This window comes from Oryzias melastigma, linkage group LG16 (assembly GCF_002922805.2).
Source record: "Oryzias melastigma strain HK-1 linkage group LG16, ASM292280v2, whole genome shotgun sequence".
In the NCBI taxonomy this organism is placed as follows: Eukaryota; Metazoa; Chordata; class Actinopteri; order Beloniformes; family Adrianichthyidae; genus Oryzias; species Oryzias melastigma.
In genome coordinates, this window is record NC_050527.1 from 27,042,639 (window position 1) to 27,058,985 (window position 16,347).

Below are 16,347 nucleotides of genomic sequence, written 5' to 3' on the forward strand. Positions count from 1 at the left end.
CTGTCTTCTCTCTGTGTTCCTGAAGCAGAAGAGTCTTCATGTCTGCTCTGTCTTCTCTCCGTGTTCCCCAAGCAGAAGAGTCTTCATGTCTGCTCTGTCTTCTCTCCGTGTTCCTGAAGCAGAAGAGTCTTCATGTTTGCTCTGTCTTCTCTCCGTGTTCCTGCAGAGCGCTGACCGTCACACCGAGGAGCCATGGGCTGCGGCCTGCGCAAGATCAAACCCCCGTCTGAGGAGAACAGCCCAGGGAAGATTTACTCCACCCTGAGGAGACCGCAGGTGGAGACCAAAGTGGGCGTGGCTTACACCTACCGCTACCTGGACTTCCTGATTGGGAAAGACGGTAAGCTGGAATCTTTTTATTTTCTGCAGAAATGCAGACGTCTGTTTCATGGCAGCTATTGATCCATGGTCCTCATAACCTGCTTTGACTCGACGTGCTCATAAAAATGATAATTACTGCTCCTCTCACAGCTGAGGAGCTCATGGCTTTTGCTGCATCACGGCTTCGGTGATCCTCGCACTTTAACGAGCTGATCTGAGCACGATATACGACTGCTCTGTGTGTGTGTGTGTCGTGTTTTATTGAATAAAGCTGCCCCCAGTGTGATTAATCTGCCTGCTACCCCTCTGAAAATGCCATTATGCTTTATCCCCGAGAGCGAAACACGGAGGATGCAGACCAGATCCGGGAAGAAGAGTGCTGCTCCTCTCTCCATTCGTTTGCTTGTAACAGCAGTTTTAATTAGCCCTTGTTGTCTTTATGGCTGCGGCTACGATAATGTCTTTTCTGGGGATTATTCAGTCAGGCTTTATGCTTCTGCTGACAGTTTCTGCTCCGGTCCTGATCAAACATCCCAGCCAGCAGTCGAGGAGACCGGAGTTTCATACATCTTCTCGACTGAGGAGTTTGTCTTTCATCCTCGATTACAGAAAGTCGTTCAAATCCTGAAAAGAGACGATTTAGAGCTTCCGATTAAAACCAAGAGATCTTTTTTTGTTCTCAGTAAAACTCCATTTGTCTAAAAGCTTTCTAAAACTCAGGAAAAATTGGCTCAGACCTGCTAGGAACTTGAATCTGCAACTCCAATTCTGGCATATTGTTGCCATGGCAACTACTCACAGCTTCAGGAATAAAAAAAATCTAAAAAGCCAGTCAAAATTTTCCATTCATGACTGGATTAAAAACATTTGATATTGCCGTCCAAGCTTTTTTGAAGGATGGTATGAATGTTCTTCATTTGCCAAACACTGAAGCTTAGCGTCTTTTCATTGGTCTGGACTCTTCCTCCAGACCAGCTTTGCTTCTGACCCGAGTCTGGAAGCCTTTTTCACCACAAACATTTCTACTCACGAGTCGTCTGACACGTCTGCGAGTCATTGTGCAGCATGAGAAGACAGAGAAACGAGCCGGTACCGGATTAGTTTGAGCAGCGGATCAATGAAAGGTGAAGAATTCACAGACCCACTTCAGCGAGAGAGGTTTGGGCAGCAGCCGGTTCTGTGGGCTCAAAATAAGAACATAGAGATTCTGAAACTCTACGGCGGACAAACAACAGTTTGTTTGTTTTTTTAAATATGACTTTAAAACTTGTATATTTACAAGAAAAAAAGTCGCAACTGTTAAATTATGAGAATAAAGTTGTATAATTATGACTTTAAAGTAATACACAAAATGCATTACTTTTTTTCTCGTAAATGTGCGACTTTTAATCTTGTAAATTTACGTGATTAAATATCCTAAATTTACGAGATTTAAAGTCATAAATTTACTAGATTTCGACTCATACATTTACAGGATTAAAAGTTGTAAATTTATGAGAAAAAACCTGTAATATTTTACTTTTTCCTTTTACTCTGTCGTACATTTTTCATTCGCAAACCTAAGTTTTTGATGAAACCTGATTTATGTGCGACGTTGCAGATGTGAATCTTTGTGGCCTTATTTTGAGCCCATACGGTTCCGTCAGCCTGGCCGGACGCTGCCCCAAAGCTCTGCTTGATGTGAGATTAGACTCAGATTAAGATCAGAATGGAGATCCTGACGGGAAGTGAGACTGTTTCCCCTCCAGATGAAGACATCACTGGGTTGTTTTTGCTCTTGACAGTGAAAGCTGAAAGGTGGAGGTTGATAGCTGGGGGGAGCGGGGAGGGCGGGGCTGCTCCGGGAGATGCAGCGTTCGGCTTGTTCGCCCTGACAGTTGATTAGTCTCCATTAGACTGTCAGGCGGAGCGGGCTGGATGGATGACGCGGCCGCTGAGCGTCCGGGGGCCCGGCAAGCTCCTCTGTCCTCCATCATGTAGAGCGTGACATGGGGTGGGCTGAATGGGCGGGGGGCGGAGCTTTTCTTTGTGGGACTGTGGCTCAATTTTCCTGATTATCTTCCACTGCGGTCGGTGGAGGTGGGGGCCGGTCCTCGCTCTGATGGGTTTCCTGTTGCCTGGTGTGTCCGTCACTGTCAGGACCGCCTCGGACTCGGACTCTCTGCTAAAAACGAGAGTTCGAGTCCCTCATTACGGCAGGAATCGGGAATCATATTGAAGAATGGCCCCGAACGTGTGGCCCCGCCGTGGGAAACTTTCACCGCATCAGCACATTTCCAGGTTGAAGGGTCGGCGTGTTCCTCACGGCTGTAATTACCTTGTACCGAGTGTGTAAGTGAAGGTAATGATTCATGTTTCTGGCCTTTTTTAACGGGAAGCCTGTAAAATATTTAAGATTATGAATAAGAAAACAGTCAGTGGAACCACAGAGCTGCAGGGGATGTACAGAAACACACAAGTTAGCTCCACACAAAACAACACACACCTGTTTTTAGACATTCAGTAAGTAAATGTGTGTTTCCGTTCTCAATCTCAACGGGGTTCACAAAAGTTAAAGAGAGCATCAAATCCAGCAGAAACAGGAAGTAAGAACAATGAACGCCGGGAGACCCCATCGCCCCTTCTGCCCCCGCCACCCTGGTCAGACCAGCATGGGACAAATTTGATGAAAAAAGGACTTTTTTCAAAATGGCAGCTTTTCTGTTGATTTTATCTCCATAGCAACCACTTCATGATTTGGTCGCCTGGGAGTGACGGACAGGTCGATGTCACTTAAAATTGAATCAGCAAAAATAAACTCTTGGATTTCCTTAGCAACCAAAGATTTTTGTAAACCACGCCCACATTCTTAATACGTTATATTAATTCGTTTAGCTTGAGCCAATGATTCATGTATCACAGTCTCATAATATTCTGGTAAAAAATGTGGGATCAACAGGGGAACGCCACTTTTGTGAGCTCTCCACGCTAACGCTGTTAAAAATCTACAACATATAATGCTAAAGTTTGTAGTGATGCTCGAGGAGTTAGAAGGCCACAGATCGAAACCCTTAGGAAGAGCTTTAGTTTGTATTTAGTACTAAAGATGTTTATTTCAATTTTTTTAGTTCAAGATGGCGGCCTCTTCCCGGGGTCAAAGGTCAAGGAAACTTTAGTTGTGGTTCTAGACCTAATATGGCGCCGTGTGTGCGAAATTTCATGAAGATCGCCACATTTCACACTTTGCCACTCTAGAATTTGGACACAACCTGATGAATTGATGCTCACTGGATTGGCAAATATAGACCACAATGCATTGCATGGAACAATTTTTGCAAAAAAATCTCTTTAAATATATATTTTTTAATAAACCATCAACATTTTCACTATCAAATCACAGTGGAGTCATATAGACATCATAAAATGTTCGTATTGATTCGACTTTTACTTTGTGATTTCAGTGACGTCATATTTGACGTTTAACAAAAAAAAGTAGTGAACATGGTGGATTAAGGAAGGAATTCGGACATAGCCTGAGCTCGAGCGTAATTCCAAATTCACAAAAAGTATTTGAGTGAATAACTGGATTCATGTGATTCTGTCTCAGAGAAAAGCGCTGATATCCATCACGTCATGCAGCGTAAAGCTGCTTCTCTCTGCGTCAGAATCACATGATTCACGTCGATCACATAAACTGTCACAACAGTCTTTTATTTGACATCTCTGGTGGTCATTCTCCAAGTTTTCCTGACCTCATGTTTGTAGCAGATGCTGTTCAGCATCTTTTAGCAGCATATAAATTAAAAGCTGATTCTTTTTTCTTTCTTTTGGGGGTGAAGTTTGCCCCAGTGAGGCTGAACCCCCCCGGTTGAACAATCCCTGCAGCGATTTCCCGCCTCAGATCATAGCTGCGCCGTCGCCGCAGGTTCCTCACCACGGTTACAGAAATAGGAGATTTCTGAAGAGATACTGGAGGAACGTTTGTGTTCCCAGTTCCACAGTCACTCAAACCCCCCAGTTTTCATGACCCCACAGGGACGGGGGCGGGGGGGGTCTTCTCAGCTGATCGGGGACGTTTGACTCTAAATACGAATGCTGCAAACTCATAGAAGTTTGATCCCAAAATGAGATAAAATCGTCTTAACGTCAGGAGGATGAAACTCTGAGAGCGTTCTCCACCTGCGGTGTGGGCGGGGTATCCTGGAAAACAAAGACATCAAAGGCTGGGAGAGGCCTGAGAAGACCCCCCCCATATATGTGCACACTGTAGGACAGACAGGATTTGATATGATCGCAGCGGCGAGGCGTCATTTATATGCAAAGCCCCCAAAGCTGTGGTTCCTCCTTGTTAATGAGAGCTGCAGCAGGTGAGTGACATGAGGCCGACGTCTCCCTGCTGAAGCTGCAAGAGAGGTCAGCGGGAACGCCGCACGCCGCCGCCGTTGCGGCTTTTGAGGGGGGGGATTAGTCCTCGGAAGTGAGGGAAGCTGGGCTTTATGCTCCTCAGCCTCAGAGTGGAATTGAATCCCAGCTTTTGCAGAGGAGAGTGACATTGAGGAGCAGCTCCACGGTCATGTGCCTCTCCACGCCTGAAGCTCCTCCCTCCTGTTTCTGCTCACCGCTGAAGCGCTCAGCAGCTCTGAAACGGAGACGTCGGTGTGTGACGGCGCTCAGCGGGTTCCATTCCAGCCTCTTCAAACAGCTGCAAGTGCTGACAAAGTTCTCAACAACAGGAAGCGCAGATGCTGCTCAGTTCCTTCCCGTTTCTTTCAACCGCGCCTCGCAGCTCAGAGGCTCGACGAATGATCTGTGCAACCGCTTTACTTCACCCGCTCGAGCTGCAGTTTCCATGTTGGTCGGAAAAGACTGAAGGAGTCGCAGAGGAGACACTATTATTGTTAAAACCAGACAGGAACGAGTTTTACTGGTTTCAAATTGAGTTGGTTACAGTCTTTGTGGGTCTTAGTTTGTGATTTAATCTAAGACAACAAGGATGTAAAAATTAAAATGTACGCGAGTTGTCACTTCCTTTTTGGGGTTAAACTGTGTTCACACCAAATTCATTGGTGCATCAGGGCGTCTAGTTTCAGTGGTCGATGTTCAGACACAATCAGAGTTGTCGGGTTTGGCGTGATTCTCTCGCGGCAGCTGTGACTACACGACATGATGTTGCCAAAATTCAAATATCAGAACCAATTAGGAACTCAGCTTTAACCCTTGATGATGTCATCAGTGGGTGGAGTCAGAAACCAACACTGAAGAGAAACTTATTGAACTTATGGTAAAAGTTTCTCAAATTTTATTATCATTTCATTTTCCCTCCCTGGACTAATCCAAGTCTACAAACGGGTCACAGAGACAGAAGTACCGCTGAAAGCGTCCATCATTCAGCTGCAGTTCCTGCAGTAGATGGTGAAGCTCACCGTACTGGAAGAGTCTCTGAATGATCTCATGAACCCAGACATGGAGGTGAGATCAGTTTCTTAGAGCTCTTCAAAATAAATAGACATCAATTCCCAACATCATAATCATCTCCCATGTAGTGATGAGGCCAAAAACTTTTGCCAGTAGCTCCTCCCACAGGCAACAAGAGCTTCAAGTTTAGTAAATGACTTTTGAACAAGCGTCCGGCGGCAAATTGGTCATTAAATCCACGTTTCCTGTTGTCCTATCACACAATCTTCCCTTTAAATCTGGGCTACAGTTTACTTGGAGTTCACAAACATGACGGCTTTGAATCACACAAACGTCTCATTTCTGTCCCCAGTCAGTCACAGTTCAGTTTTCAGAGTCCACTGGAATAGAAAACAGTTTGAGAAGATTTGAGCTGAAACCAACTCATTTAAAACGAAACCTAACAAACAGTCTTTACAGTCTCACTCTGATCATCGTCTGATCTATTTTCAAAGCATTTCCAGTGGTCTTTCAATGGTGATTATGTTGTTTTTAGCCCAAACCTGCTATTTTCTAGAACATAGTTTCTGCAGAGCAGCAAGAGTTTATTAGAATTTCACCTCTTAATTGTGGGCGAGACCCGCTTCCATCATCCATAGCTATTAATAGGCTCTCCCTCTAGCTTACAGCCCCTCTGAGAGCTCAGCACAAGAATTCCAATATGCTTCAATGTACGTTGTTGCATACATGGCAAATAAAAAACCTTGAACCTTGAACTCACACCCCAAGAGGACCCTGCCGCAGAAAACACCATGCCCCCAAGAGGGCGCCAGAGGATCATTAGTCGGTAGTCCTCAGCCAAAGTTCGAAGAACGTTCATGTTCCTCCCCTAGAAAAACACCAGAACTGGGTTACGGTTTGGGTTAAGGTTACAGTAAGGGTTATGGTAAGGTCAATGAGTTAATAATTCAGCGTCCAGCTCCACTTTTGACATTTCTGCTTCCTGCTAATGATGAATTTAATATTGTGTTTTGGCGCCATCTTGCCTGCAACCATTTCCCTCCGTCACACCTCCAACCTAACAACAAAAATGGCGATCAATATCGTTTACAGTTTAGATCCAGATTCCTGATCAGACGAGGAAAACAAAGACGTTCATGGATCTATTGTTCTGTGAGTGGATGCATCTAAACGGGGCGGAGCATGGAGCTTGTGACTACCCCCAGAGTATTTTCTACATCACAAATACAATCTTTTTCATATGATGTTTTTCATCTGCTCCTGATTCACAATGATTTTAATAAAGAGATACTGAGAAATTATAATTTGATGCTAATAAAACACCAAAAACACAATTTTTCATCAGAGTGGGACCTTAAAAACAGCTTACAAAGACATGATTTATGGAGTTAAGAATTTTTTATCAGTATAAATATAAATATTTGTTCAAAAGTTGCATTTTAGTGTGGAAACGTTTAGAGAACTGTAGATGAAAATGAGAAGGCGGGACCATGTGTCTCCTGAGTCTGTGATGTCATACAGCTATTTATGTCCAAATGAATCAATTTTTTCAAATTATTTTTTGAAATGACTTCAGAAAATTCCCTGAAAAGAGTCATTATGTTCATTTAAAGATAAAGATTTCCTCTTTTTTTGTAAACAAGAGTTTAGTCCGAATGTATTCAAAGTTGAGCTACTTTCAAGAGGCAGACTCTGAGCAATCAGTGTTTATCTATTAGTCAATGGTGTTTTAATCCAGAGAGGATTAGTTGATGATTCATCAGTTTTCTGTTAATCATGAATTATTGAAGTAGATTGATCCTCTGCGCCCTCACAGGAGAAACCTTCTCCCCCTTCAGGTTCTGCTGGTTCTGGTCACTGATGTAGACTCTGGAGGTCAGACGGTAACCGAGCAGCAGTTTGGAGATGAAATGTTGTGTCGTTCTGAATCCTGGAGCCCCGCCTGCTTTGATTTCTGTGGAGGAACCTTGAGTGTGGGTGGGGGCATCTGCGATGAGGGAGGAAGCGGATACGGCGGTTCTGACCGCGTGTGTCCGGGTTTATCTGGCGCTCCTTTAGCTGCTCCTCATCCTGCCTGTCAGACAGCAGGCCTGAGCCCCCCCCCCAAAGCTTTATTGGCTCTTATTGCCCTCTCACTCAGATCCAATATGCCAGTATTGATTGTGTTGAAATGCAATCAGGGTCTCCACAGCAGAGGAGCAAACAATCTAAATTTAACAAAACGCCTCCGCCGCTCCGCAGCCGGCCCCTCAAGCCCCTCCCCCAGAGGAACAAATGTATTTATGTGCTGGAAAAACAGCTATTGTTAGGCGGCGAGGAGCAGAACGCACAGGAAATGACCTCAGCCCCCACCTCACTTCAGCCGCGCAGCATAGCGGAAGGCCCCCGGGGGTCCGTTGTGGACAAACGTAAAGAAAAATCTACAGTTTCTGCTTGTGTGACCCCAAATATCAACAAATGTGCGGCGTTTGACATTCCTCGCAGCGCCGAACGGATTTATGAGCTCAGGAGGTTCGGCGGTTTTCTCATCTCATAAAGGAGTGAAAGCAAACATCATCAAAACCAAACTTATTAGATTTCTCTCTGAGTGTTTGCCCGTTGACATTACAGATCCCTCCCCCCTCACCCCCACACACACTTTCATAATTTTCTAGAAAAGGTGTGAATATCTGCAGCTCAGTAATGAAGTTCTCAGCTGTGTCCCGCTGAGGCGGGAACAGCTCTCAGAGTTTGATCCGTCTCAGACGTTCCTGCTCGGCTTCATCCACCAACCAAGCTTCAGCTGACAGGAACCAAACAAACATTCCTAATATTTACAGTCACGTCCCTCCAAAACGTGCTGTTTTAAGAAAGCCATCAATGATCCGAGATGGCCGAGCTGGTTTGGTCGACTTTCCGGGTGAAACCGTCAATAGTGGGATTCAGCCGGATGGTTAATGGATTAGCCTGCTGTGAGCTCAGCAGGGCGAACACTAAAAACATGCTGCAATAAAAGATTTGACCAATCTCTGCTCATCAGGGTAAAATATAAAACCCTGAAAAAAGTGTAAGACAGCTGAAAAAAACAACATAATGAATGCATTGACGCTCAGAAACATGAACTAATCAATCAGTAAAGAAGGTTGATAATGCAGAGAATTCAAGAACTGATGAAAACAGATTCAACTGTTATGAAGGATGACAAAAAAGAACATTTTGAAAACTTTGATCACTTTTAAACTTGCTGATGAAAATGTGGGATGGGTCTTAAGAAGAACTATCATAGAGTTAAATGAAAAAAGGCTACATTAAAATGTTGACGACAGAGAACAAGCTTTAGTCCCGACTGGCCGTACTGTATCCACCAATGGGGATGACTGCAGGGTAATGGTCACATGACTGCCCTGCTATGAAATGTCAATGAGCTGCTCAGTGAAGCTATAGAGACAAAAACGATCGTTTACATTTTTTTCTATGGGTATGCTGCAGGTTGTAGTGAACGCTTAAACAACACGTAAGGGGGAGTAGGTGAGACGCAGGTGTGTGACACAGATTGTGCAAGGAGCCCGTTAAGGTGCATCCACACTGAATCCCCGTGGCGCGTTTGAGGGACAGACTGGCAGCAGCCCGATTTGAGCGACGCACAGCCAAACTTTAAAAATCTGAAGTTTGACAAGTCACTGGATCACATCTGCCAATCAGGAACTCAGCTTTGGGCATGTGACGTTTTCACTCGCTCGATGTGGCGGCCGACAGAGACGGTTCAACCCCTGTAACCCCAAAAATCTCAAATTTGTGGCGTTTTCTCTCCTCAAAAGTTGTTTGATGACCTCTCTTGTTTGGTTTTTGCTGGAGTCCATCACCAGCCCAGTTATGGAGAAAGGAGTTTAAATAAATCATCGTTTGAGTCGTTTCGGTGCATCTCTCAGATTTGAAGATACCCAATTACATGAAGGATGACTGCGGTCCTGCCAAAGTCCATTCCTTCTCCCATTAAGCAGCTCCAGCTCAGACTTCCAGACCGTCTGAAGTTGTCTTCCCTCTGGACGTGTTAGGATTTGGAAACCAAAAGGCTTTTTGAAGTTGTGTCCAGCTAGAATGTTTTTGGCGTGCGGCGCCTCTACAGCTCCGCCCCTCCACTGGACCAGACCGGCTCTCCTCAGAGACCCTTCAGACGTGCAGCATCAATAAGTGATAAAAGGAGCTGTTTTATTTAAGCGTATTTGACAAAGGATGAAGGAGATTTTGGGAAAGCAGAGCTGGCTGGAGTCTCTTTAGACGGCGGTGTGAGTCATGCTTTCTCTCTGCTATTTATACGGTGGCCTCGCAGACCTTTCATGTGATTTCATTCTCCTCGCCGTGGACCCCCGATTTGCCCCGAGCGTCTCTCGAATGGGAAAGCAGACACATCAGACTCGCTTATGTTTTCAGCCCATCCCATCAAAGGGTGGCATTCAAAACCGGGCGCTGATTGGGGTCGATTAGTGTTCACGGTACTGTTTGATTGCACCGACACCCACGTGGGATGCACACAGCCATTTACCAGTGTGATGAATCCGCAGTGATGGAAGAGAGACGAGAGGAAAGCAATCAAGAGTTCATCATCCACAGCTGCAACACAGACGTATAATTCTCTATTCTTGTGGCGAAGGGCGGCGGCTCCCTGATTAGGTGGAGTTTTAACGGTATGATGATACGGGAGCGTCTCTACAGAGGAAGGAGCTTCAGAACAAAACATCTCCAAAGATTCTACCTGCAAATATCGTCTTAAAAAATATAAAAAAAAAACATGGTGAATTTCAAACTTCTGTTTTCCCAAACCGTTAAAAAAACGTCAAAATCCCAGCGATTCATTCAAATGAAATATGGCGTCATTATAATGATCAAAAGCAAAAATTTGACTCATAGAGACAAAAGAAACATAGAAACATTATAATAACAATATGACTAAACAGAAACAGACTGGAAAAATGTCTTTCTCAAAAGAAGTTAAAAATGATAGAATCCAAGATGTTTTTTTGTTGTTAAGTGAAATAAATCTACCAGTAGAAATTGTTCTGCTAAGATTTCTGAAAACAGGTTTAGATGTCCTGCTCAGAACTAAATATAAAACATATAAACACTATAAACACTTGCATTTATGTACCAGTAAATCACTATAATTGGAAGTATTGTCTAAAAATTAGCGAGTTTTGCTCAGAAAAGATGGTATACTTACACCCCCCACCCCACCCAAATATAGAGCCGTACAAAAGTCCAACTATTCTCCCTTGAAAGGGGCCATACCATGACAATTCTACTTTTTGAGGTTTTAGTTGCATTATACTGTTCATTCGAGCAGGTGGTATCGTGCTGACATCAGCACGATGTGAACCGCCCCCTCCAGGAAGAGTCTGCTCTGACAGCACTGTCCCCAGGGGGTGATGATTTTGTTCAGCTTTAACAAAAGATGGTTCTAAAAGTTTTTGGAAGTTATTCTAGCTCTTTTTGGCCTGAAGATGAGGACAGCACTGCTAAAAAGATGCTTGCAAGCAGCAGATGCAGGTAGGGGAGTGTTGAGCCATAGTAACAACTTCAAATCATAAATAGCATCCAGTACATTCGGCCTCCTGCAGATGGCGATATCGTCTAATCCGCCCAACAAACCAGCTGTGGTAACGTAGATTAAGATGCCAAAATCACAATGTAAGGAGTGACAGCAAGTGTCTGTTCAAATGTAGTTTAGTAAAGAGAAAAAGTTGCTTATATTTTCAATACTCAGTACACGTACAAAGTAGCCAAAAAAAAATACTTAAGTCAAAGTCCATTTACGTAAGTACTTTACACTAATGTTCACACTGCCGCCTAACTATGCAGCTACCAGTGCCGGTCCCGGCCAGTTGTCTGGGCCAGGAATCCCCTGAAAAAAAGGTTTGGTGATCATGATGCAACTTTTAATGATTAAAAAAAAGAAGAAAAACGTCGATTTCTGAAACAAGTCTCCACACACGAGAAGAGCGCCCTCCTTCGTTGAGATGTGGTACCACACTTAAACTTTTACAGACCATTTCTATGAAGCTACACCAGCAGATTGGTCCATTGGTTTCTTGGTCGTTATGACATTTAAAAAATCTACTTTTCTGTGGTGCCCTCGCCATGACGACAGTTGTAGAGCATTTTCACACGCCTGCGATTCATTGTATCTACAGGGCAGCCTGGAAATCTGCCCCCTGCTGAAAACAGCCTCAGATCCGTCAACGCTATCAGGTCGTCTGCGATGAGCAAAGATAAAGGTCGCTAAGTGAGATGTTTTAAGTGAGTAGAGACAGGAAAGTTGTCACATTCACTCATCAGGTCTGGGGATACTAAAAACTGTATGGTTGCTATGGAAACCTCCCCTTTAGGAAATCTAATATTTTAAATCAAAGTCTGATTGATGGTGTGAAGAATTGAAATGCCGCGTCGTTTCAATGCTTTGAATTGAAAAAAAGGCTTTAAAGATCAATCAGAAACACTCACTGAGCGGATTCTGTTTGTTCTGCTTCGTTTGGTTTGACAAAAACAGAAGCCGACGACCCGAACTTCCTGAACGGTGAAACCGCCGGAGTGTGGCGAACGGCGAGCGTCTCATTCCCACCTATTGTTAGAATCCCAGACAAAAAACAAAGACAGGTGCCACGAGGGCGCAGGAGGAGGCGGTTAATTATGAAAGAGACACCGCGCTGGTGAATTAGATTCTTCATAATTACGCCTCATATTTCACTGGGATGTGTGGCGGCTGTGGTCCGCCGTGTGACGGCGGCGGGACGGCGAAGAGCCCGCCTGTTGATCGGGGGAGCCCTCATCTGGAGGAAGATTAAAACTCCCCAACGCCAGTCGTCTCTAATTTGACCTAATTGTTTCTGAAGAGACTGGGTGATGGATTAGCGCTGCGTTTCTATTAGCATACGCCCCCTTTCAGCTTCCCAGCGGCCCCCAGCATAAATCACCATCCATCCTTCTCAGCCTCAAACAGCACATTGGGATTACATCTCTTATATTATGAAACGTTCTTTGTCTGCGCTGAACATGGACGCTCCTCTAAACCAGCTTCAGCGTTGGTATTCTTCTGGATAGTTTGGATTTGAATTCTGCAGCTTGGAGAAATATGACACAAATGAGCTGAAAGCTCGTCAAACGTCGACCGTCCAGGCATGACCGTAGATGATAAATGTGTAATTATCTTCTCATTTGGCTCCAGCAGAAGCTTTTAAAACCAACTTCAGTGTCCAGAAGAAGAATATCATCTTTGTTAACAGCTTTTTAGTTATAATGTCATGAAATTAAGACGTGACCTCATGATTAACAGCTTCTTTCAAGCGTTTGTTGGTCCACACGTCCAGAGTGTCATCGACGTTTGAAGTTCATTTATCTGTTTTACAGATTTCTAAATGTTCTCTGATGTGAGGCGTGATTCATCAGTTGAGAGACGTGTGAACACCACTGATGTTTACCGAGTCTGATGGTGTTGTGCTCAGCTTTGCTCAAGAATCAATGAAAAACATCTTCTGCCCTTCGGTGCTGCAGTTAGAAGTTGTTGGTTAAAGGTTTCCCTGAAGCTTCGTCTGCTTCAGGTAAAGCTGTAGTCACATGCACCTGTACAGGGGGCGACCCGTACAAGTCCTGCAGGTTGTTGGCTTTTCCAAGTCCATGGAGAGTCATAGACAGACAAAACCAACTGTTTTGGGTTTTAAGAGAATTATAATGTGAATTCCTGATGAAAAACAGGCCGAGAGCTGTTTTAGGAGGTCTTAAAGAAGCCCGGCCGCTATCACAGACCAGCGTCTAAAGCAGGGTCCCAAACTTTATTGGGAGGGCCACAGACCTGTTTTCTTCTCTGATGGGGGGGTCGGGGTCGGTTTGTAGGCTAACAGAAAAGTGTAACAATCACAGCCTAAATGTCAACATTTACTGTTTTCCACATAGACACATTTTTAATAATTCATTTCTGTAATCCTCACGGAAAAAATAATATTAAAACATTTTAAAAACTAGATATATAGCATTACCTGCGATAGATTCATAGCTGAAGATGCTTCAATTGATAGCTAAAAACACTAAAGCTCATAGCTAACAAAAATTTTGGCAAAGTGCCAAATTAGCCAGAAAAAGCTAAAAAAAAATCGAAATTAGCCAAAACAGCTAGCATGTAGCTGAAATATTAGCTAAACTTCAAATTAGCCTAAAAATCTTGAAAAAGCCTAAATTAGCCGAAACAGCTAGCATGTAGCTGAAATATTAGCTAAACTTCAAATTAGCCTAAAAATCTTGAAAAAGCCTAAATTAGCCAAAACAGCTAGCATGTAGCTGAATTATTAGCTAAACTTCAAATTAGCCTAAAAATCTTGAAAAAAAACAAATTAGCCAAAACAGCTAGCATGTAGCTGAAATATTAGCTAAGCTTCAAATTAGCCTAAAAAGTTTGAAAAAGCCTAAATTAGCCGAAACAGCTAGCATGTAGCTGAAATATAAGCTAAATACCAAAATAGTATGAGATAGTAAAATGGAAAAATGTCCAATTTAGCCCAAATAGAGGAGGGCCGGATCCGGCCCGCGGGCCGTAGTTTGGGGACCCCTGGTCTAAAGTAACGAGCACTTGTTAGACTCGGCGTTTATCAGAGTCAATTAGAGACGGGCCACAATTGGAAGATATATGGTATGCACGTCCATCTTTACAAAGTTCGGAAGTTGTTTGTTTTCGTGGGCCGGCTCTGGGATGACATCATGAAGTGGGCGGCACCCACAGGGAGTGAAAGGCGGGGTCCTCGAGTGCCACCTTCCTGCATGTTTTCCAAGATTCTCTGCTCTGGCGTGTTCTTATTGGCTGGACACACCTGGACCAGGTAGTCATCAGTAGGGACTCATGACAATTACCTGGTTCAGGTGTGTCAATATATAGATATGTTTAAAGGTGGATGTAAGTTAAAATAAAGTGTATAAATATATAAGTTCATCTGGATGTTCCTGCTGGTGCACTTTCCCACAATGCAAAGTGTTTTCAAGTACATATGAAGATGTATTGAGTATTCTGTCATGACTATAGAAATCATTGTGTCAATAAAGTTTCTTAAATCTCTTCTCCTGTATTAAAATGTTATTTTTGTGGTGAAAATGTTCTTCTGCAGAATGAAATGTGAACAAATGAGTCCCCCGTCAGTTTTAGTTAATAAAATCTTCCGTGAAGAGACGTTAAGATGCAGGGAAATTGTAGCTTAAGCTGCTTTCATGCCGCTGCTGCACCTTTTCTCATGCAAATGGAGGTGTCCTGGCAGCACGCCGCGGCTCGGTCTGCCACTGCCGCGCTCCTACCTGAATGACACGTGAAGAAGATTAAGGTTACGGGATTAGAGTCTGAATAACGGAACGCTGTCACTTTAAAAGATGGATGAAACCATTAATGTTGCACAGCAGTCTCTGAAAAGGCCTGAAGAAAGATAAAAATTGATTAGAAGTGAAGGTGGCGTCTGATTCGGAGTAATCCTCAGAATGTTCAATGCTTGAATGAAGTTGGAGAGACTCGGATCTGGAAACGGACTCCTCTGAAGAGCCCGACAGTCAGGAGCTGGAAACCTGAAACTTCCTCACAGTTTTTCCTGGAAGTCCTCCAGAAGAAACTGAACAAATTCCTCCTTTTCTCTGGAGTTTGGCCTGATTTCAGTTCAGAGCAACAGCAGAGGAAAAGTGGCTGAAAGTCATCGGGGAGAAGCTGATGGAGTCATGTGAGCCGCTCCATACATGAGTCTGAATCACATGACTTCGACTGAGGCTTTCTGGTCTGCTGTGCTCAGACGTTCTTTTCCCATCATGACTGAACGGATGAGCTGAAGGAATGTCGGGAGGAGCTTGGAGGAGCTGGAGCTCACAGAGCTCCTGCAAACATGTATATGATGATTTAAAGACATCTACATACTCATCCTAGAGGATAATAATCTGGATACCACTGAGCTTCTCTGAGTGGTGTTCGTCAGTGTTGTCCTCGCCGAGGAGACGGTCCGTCGGATAGAAAACATTTATTTTCTCAAACCCTGCAGTCAAATGAAGCCGCCTCGCTCCGCTGAATGAAAGGAAATGGGATCTAATGTTAAATATTAGCAGAGATGGTCGCTTTAATTTGAGGCATGTCATGACATGAAAGGCAGTTAATCACCCCTTTATTTACCCCCACGGGGGCAGCTTGTTCTGCAGGGAAAACTCAAAAACAAAACACTCAGCTGAGCAGAGCGCTGGGACGTCTGAACGCAGATCTACTGAAATCCTAAAAACAGGACCACAAAAACAATCAGAAGTTAGAAAAGCACAAGTCATAAATAAAACCTGATTAAAAGCACCAACTAGCGGTTAGCTGGATGGTTGGTTAGTTAGTTTGTTAGCTTGTTTAGTTAGCTGGTTTGTTAGCTGGTTGGTTTGTTTGCTGGTTGGTTGGGTAGTTAGCTGGTTAGCCTGTTGGTTAGTTACCTGGCTGGTTGATTGGTTGGCTAGTTGGTTAGCTGGTTGGTTGTTTGGTTAGGTGGTTTACATTAATTTATAAACACAAAAATAACTAAGTAAACACAATAATAAGAAAGTAAAATAATAATAAAAAAAGGATTAGATAGAAGAAATTTTGCAAAATAAATGGTAAGAAATCATAAGTTG

General features: G+C 43.7%; 1 protein-coding gene and 1 long non-coding RNA gene across 3 annotated transcripts in view; one reads left to right on the forward strand and one right to left on the reverse strand.

Moving 5' to 3' along the window:
- The window catches only part of LOC112136714 (raftlin), a 288,034-nt gene that overhangs the window by 157,354 nt on the left and 114,333 nt on the right, over positions 1 to 16,347 (forward strand). For both annotated transcript variants that reach the window (XM_024258595.1, XM_024258596.1), the window contains exon 6: positions 167 to 340. In XM_024258595.1, coding sequence (XP_024114363.1) covers positions 193 to 340 — 148 coding nt within the window. In that variant the 5' untranslated portion in view covers positions 167 to 192. The remainder of the gene's footprint in view (positions 1 to 166; positions 341 to 16,347) is intronic.
- LOC112136716 lies at positions 106 to 1,529 on the reverse strand. Its single transcript, XR_002917401.1, has 3 exons — positions 1,059 to 1,529; positions 310 to 945; positions 106 to 226 (listed from the first exon to the last, which is right to left on the reverse strand). It is a non-coding gene; the product is annotated as an uncharacterized LOC112136716 (long non-coding RNA).